The sequence below is a fragment of the Anomaloglossus baeobatrachus genome, chromosome 4 (genome assembly GCF_048569485.1).
Source record: "Anomaloglossus baeobatrachus isolate aAnoBae1 chromosome 4, aAnoBae1.hap1, whole genome shotgun sequence".
NCBI lineage: Eukaryota > Metazoa > Chordata > Amphibia > Anura > Aromobatidae > Anomaloglossus > Anomaloglossus baeobatrachus.
In genome coordinates this window covers 528,502,527-528,508,526 of record NC_134356.1, presented here as the reverse complement: position 1 = coordinate 528,508,526, position 6,000 = coordinate 528,502,527, and the positions used below count along the sequence as shown (strand labels likewise).

General features: G+C 41.5%; 1 protein-coding gene across 1 annotated transcript; it reads right to left on the bottom strand.

Annotated features, from left to right (window-relative positions):
- Positions 1-1,803: 1,803 nt before the first annotated feature.
- LOC142302642 (uncharacterized) lies at positions 1,804-4,738 on the bottom strand. The gene is made up of 2 exons (XM_075343745.1): positions 3,908-4,738; positions 1,804-1,899 (listed from the first exon to the last, which is right to left on the bottom strand). Exons 1-2 carry the CDS (start codon positions 4,736-4,738, stop codon positions 1,804-1,806), a joined length of 927 nt encoding a protein of 308 aa, XP_075199860.1.
- Positions 4,739-6,000: the final 1,262 nt, after the last annotated feature.

Sequence of the window (6,000 nt, the reverse complement as noted above, 5' to 3'; positions counted from 1 at the left end):
AGATAAAGCCATACGGCTGCAGGCTGGTTATCTCAGGATGGGGAGCCCCATGTTATGGGGAGCACCCCAGCCTAACAATATCAGCCAGCAGACGCCCAGAATTGCCGCATACATTAGATGCGACAGTTCTGGGACTGTACCCGGCTCTTCCTGATTTGCCCTGGTGCGTTGGCAAATCGGGGTAATAAGGAGTTAATGGCAGCCCATAGCTGTCACTAAATCCTAGATTAATCATGTCAGGCGTCTCCCCGAGATACCTTCCATGATTAATCTGTAAATTACAGTAAATAAACACACACACCTGAAAAATCCTTTATTAGAAATAAAAAACACAAACACATTCCCTGGTTCGCCAATTTAATCAGCCCGACAAAACCCTCCATGTCCGGCGTTTTCCAGGATGGTCCAGCATCGTTTCCAGCTCTGCTGCATGAAGGTGACCGGAGCAGCAGAAGACACCGCCGCTCCGGTCATCTAATGTATGCGGCAATTCTGGGCGGCTGCTGACTTATATTGTTAGGCTGGGGGGCTCCCCATAACGTGCAGTTCCCCATCCTGAGAATACCAGCCTTCAGCCGTATGGCTTTATCTAGCTGGTATTAAAATTGGGGGGACCACACGCCGTTTTTTTTTAATTATTTATTTATTTATTTCTATACTCCATAGTGACACGCCCACCGGCTGCTGTGATTGGGTGCAGTGAGACACCTGTCACTCAGCATGGGGGCGTGTCTCACTGCAACCAATCATAGGTGCCGGTGGGCGGGGAAAGCAGGGAATACGAGATTGTTTAATGAGCGGCCGGCTGTTTCAAATTAGAAAAAGCCGCCGGAGCAGTGTGAATGCCGTGCAGCGCCACGCCGGGGATCGGTGAGTATGAGAGAGGGGGGACTTCAGTCACTCGGGGGATTAGCGGTCACCGGTGAATCCTTCACAGGTGACCGCTAATCAGTACACGGCACACAGACAGAGCCGCGGCATGACAATGAAGTCGGGTGAAGTTCACCCGAGTTCATTCTCATCCCGCTACTCTGTCTTCCGACATGTAGTAACGACATTTTGCATCACACACGGACATTTCTCACAGACAACATAACCACACATCTGTGCAAGGAACGTTTTATTTGGACTCCCATAGGCTAACATTATGTCCGTGTGTGCGTGCTCCGTCCCAAAAACGAACATGCTTCCGTGCCAAACGGAGCAAAAAACGTGGGACGCACACGAACACACGGAAGATCAAATAACACGCACGTGTGCCTTTAAACATAAAAAACATATGTGCACGTTTGGTCGTATCTCTGGTATGTACGGAAACGGACCAAACACGCCCGTTTTCAACGGATGTGTGTTGCGGGCCTAAGAGAAATCTACACGTCTGATGTAGGTCCCACTACTTGCCTAATGCCAGTGCGACTGTTAGTGTTGAGGTGGTCCCGACTCTATATTGACTCCTATTGAAGGTCTAGATGCATGTGGGACATACTGTGCATATACCATAAATGTCTAACATGAAATTATCACTTTAGGTTTTGAGAACCCCTAAACAGAGGGCATGATTTCATATATTCTGGATAAAAAATATATTTATTTTGTTCTTAAAATTAAATATATAGTAGTAACAGAACAGACCTAAATACATGAAAAGAAATATAATAAGTAAATAAATACAATAAATAAAAGATATGTAATGTCCAGTATATGTCATAAATATAAAATGTGTATAAAAGCATAGAATGCTCTGTATTTACAGATGTACAGCATAAAGTAAGAGTCCACAGACAGAAAACAGAAAGGATTTTTTTAGCAGAAATGTTGTAGTTGGAGATTTTCTTCTGCCTGGAAAGATGTCCAGCATTTCTTATTTTCAAGCTCATCCCACATATTATCAATCATATCCTGTTTAGGGAATAAAAGAAAATAAACTGTTAATAATCATATTAAGCTTGGATCCACCAAACAAGAATTATAGTTCTTGTGTCTTTGTGGCAGACAATATAAAGTAACATTGCACGTCAGCATTAAATCTACAGCAACCGATTGTACCTGTAATGGTCATAATGACGAGGTTTCTGAACCTGGTTGTTATAGGGAACCTGTCATGTACCCAAATGCTAATAACCTGCAGAGCTATGGTTCATCTGCAGGTTAATAGAGTTACAATGCTGTCTTGTCGGCTTACCAAAAGAGCAACTACTGCGAGAAAATTTACTTTATTCCTCCTGCGAGTTGCTGGCTTTTAATTGTAGAGGTGTACCCACGCGGCTACATTCATCGTTTAATGCACAATGAGCGGTGGCTGTCTGTAAGCACGGCCTGTCACTTTGACTGACAGCTGCCTCTGCATCAGTACACATATAACTGAAAGCCGGGGGGCTCCTGGGTGTAAAAAAGTTTATTTCCTCCCAACCAGGAGCTGGGCTTTAAGGAAGGTGGAAGGACAGCTATAAAACTGCAGATAAACCTATCTCTGTGGATTAATTGCGTTTGGGGACATGACAGCCTCCCATTAAAGAGAACCTGTCATCGGGATTATGCTTATTAAAATAAAGGTAAGGTCATAATGGTGCTGTTATACTGATTCAGTAGATACCTTCAGTGAAGAAATCTGCTTCCTGGGTGCTGTATAATCATCATTAGAAGTTTGCCTTTTCTAGGCTTTCGGTGCATTAGGGTGGGACTGTGGATAGGGTCTTTGGCTCTGCCTCGGCTCCTGCACTGACTCTGGTATCTGTATCTTCTTCTTAGTGTTTTGAAATTTTGTGCTGATGCAGTCCTAGCCGCGGTTGGCGCTTACGCAGATTTATCTACTGGAGGGCTTCAGTAAAATGGCGCCGGTTTGGGTGCATACACATATTAAGGTCTCATCTCGTCATTGAACTGAGAGTTAAGTCTGCACATGCAACACCACCTGCACCAAAATTTAAAACAAGAAGAAGATACAGATACCAGAGGCAGCAGAGGGGCCGGGGCAGAGCCGAAGACCCTATCCACAGTCCTGCCCTAATGCACCATTGCTTAGCCGCACATGGGCTCCCCATTTTGTCCCTTGTAATGACAAGTATTTTTTGCGTCCTTTAAAATAAAGCTTGCACAAGATTTTTTTATTATTCCGGAAGCTGGGTTATTTTTTTTCTTTCATTAGATTTCTTCACTGAATGTTTCTATTGAATCAGTATAATAGTACCATTATAGCCATTTCTGATGACATTATTAACTTAATGAGAACTTGTCATGTCAAAAAACTCTATTAACCTGCAAATAAAGGGCTAATCTGCAGGTTAATAGCCTTCTCAAACAATCCAGCCGCCACACTGAAAGCCCGACTACAGTAAGGAATTGACTTTTATTCCCGCATTCTCAAGCTCAGTCTTAGAGGCGCAGCCAGAACAGTTTTAGGCACCGCTCAGTACATAATGAGCGGCGATTGTAACCATATCCTGGCACTGACATCCGGACACTAGCATTGCAGAGCCGGCTGTCAGTCAGTGCTGGGTGTGGTTACAACCGTCTTTCTCTATGTACTGAGTAGTGACTGAAGCTGTGCCTCTATACCTGAAATCCTGCGACTGCCAGGAGGAATAAAGGACCTCCTTAATATAGTCGGGCTTTTAGTGCGGCAGCTGGGCTTTTTTAGAACACTAGTAACCTGCAGATTAATCCCACATCGCACGGTAATAGTGTTTTTTTACATGACAGGTTACTTTTAAAAAGTAAAGAGAACATTGTCTATTTATTCCAATTTTAGATAAGGATAGTATGATATGCATTATGATATCGAACATGTATACAAAAGCCGATAGTGACATGTAGCACTCTAGCATTTCGCTGAGGGTAATACATGCTCTTAATATAAATAGATATAATTATAATATAGTAGGAAATGTGAAAAAAAAGTTTTACATACCTGACAAAAACCCAGGTCTGGAGAAACTGGTGACTGTGATGGCAATTCTTTTGTATCGTGTACTGGAGATAATTGTACTGGTGCTGTACTTATGGCACAGGGTGACAGTGTCTCTTCTGGAAGACCTTGATCTAGGAACTGAGGAGAGACCATCTCAGCTGAAGAAATGATAATGTTCATGCCAGTAGGACTTGCTGTATCTAAAAATACTCTTGGAGAAGTAGAGTAGTACGGAAAAGTCTCTATTATTTGTGCTTCTGCAGAAGAACAAGTTTCATGGATTTTGCCTTGGCAGCAGCTCAGACCAACTGGACACATAGATCTTCTGAGGGTTTCTTCCCTTTTTTTCATGAGGGTCTCATCATCAAGGCCGAGAACATCAGAGAGATGTGCAATGTAGCGGATTGTCATGCGTAAGGTCTCAATTTTAGTCAAGTTTTTACCAACTGGTGCCACCGCTGGTGGAAGGTATCTTCTCAGGTTCTGAAGAGCAGTTGAGAGATTTCTCATTCTCATCTTCTCCCTCTCACTAGCATTCTGTCGTTGGTAAACAATGGTTTTGTTTCTGCTGCAGTTCTTTTTTGCTGGTGGTGTTACCTGTCCGGTTTGAAGAGCTTCCTCTTTGGGTGAAAATGTTAGAAAGCTGTTATACTTTTCTTCAGCAAAACTGCAGGATTGATATGGAGGTGAAAAGCTGAAGGAGTCTACAGTGGATGTTGGAGATAAGCTGTTGTAACCTTCAGAATCAGGGTACCCCCCTTGCTGAAGAGTGGTGTACCCTGGAAGTAACTTTTTCTCCTCCGAAGGTAATTCTACCACAGAGAGATCCATGTGTGCTGTTTTTCAGAGTGTCTGTTGAAATGCTGCCTGCAGTTACTGAGACTCTGTAGGCCAGGTTTTATCCAGAAAGTTGAGGTGTGAATTGTCACCTTCACTGGCACCAACAACACTTCAAAGCTTAATAGGGCTGAGCAGGGGGTCTATGAGGAGAAGGTTCCCAGAGAACATAGTGTCTGTTTTCACCCCAACAAAATGAACTAAAAGTGGACTGTAGAGGTCAATTACTTAAGTGTCCTATACGGTTATGCAATTTAAGTAGCGCAATTACAGCTGATTAGATAATTCATGATGGAGATATTGAATATTGCACAAAAATTATTAATCGATGATAGAGAGAGCGAGATATAGATAAACAGAGAGCAATAGATAGAGAGAGAGAGAGAAAAATAGATAGATAGATAGATAGATAGATAGATAGATAGATACAAATAATGAGGTAGTATATCTTAGGGGCTGAATATTTTGATTTGGGTGAATCAAGGATCTCTTTCACTTATTTCACCTAATTGAATTTGCTTCCTAATTTATTGGGTTTTTTGTATCAGAAGATAGGATTCTGATGGTATCCTTACAGGAGGTTAGTTTGAATTGTTGGCTATGCTGCTATTTTTTGGACTTAACGAAAGAGAGATATATAGACAAACTATACCATATATAGATAAATAATAATATATAAGACCTCCTCTAGGTGTGAACAGATGCACACTGAAAATTCAACGATTGTCTATCTATGTGACTATTGTCTATTTCTATCTATCTATGGTATATCTATTTACAAAAATATGTACAGCAGCACTCTGAGAAGCTAAAATATGTAAACATGAAACATAGTAATTTTGGCACTGTATTACTGCTATTGGAAAAAAAATAGATAATTGGTTTACAAATTGGCCATTTCGTGTAAGCCCGACAGCCAACGATAAGGCGTACCTCCCTTTGTCTTCAGAGTGCTCTTTGTCTTCAGAGTAATCTTTGTCTTTAGAGTGCTGCTGTACATATTTTTGTAGATAGATATACCATAGATAGAAATAGATAGACAATAGCCACATAGATTGATTTTTGATCTATCATAAGAATGGTACATCTGATTGCAGATCCTTTTTATTCTACTATTTTGTAAAATAGAAATACCTAGACATATTAATTTGAGCATGGTGGCTCACTCCCTTTCATCAAGGACAACATCTGCAAGGAGTTTGTATGTTCTCCACGTGTTTTCATGGATTTTCTCTGAGTAGTTTCCTTATACTGAT

Bases quoted from the DNA above. Each gene is read 5' to 3' on its own strand.
- LOC142302642 (XM_075343745.1), bottom strand. From the start codon at position 4,738: ATGGATCTCTCTGTGGTAGAATTACCTTCGGAGGAGAAAAAGTTACTT. The intron at 1,900-3,907 runs GTATGTAAAACT...TTCCCTAAACAG, and splicing joins CAGACCTGGGTTTTTGTCAG to GATATGATTGATAATATGTG.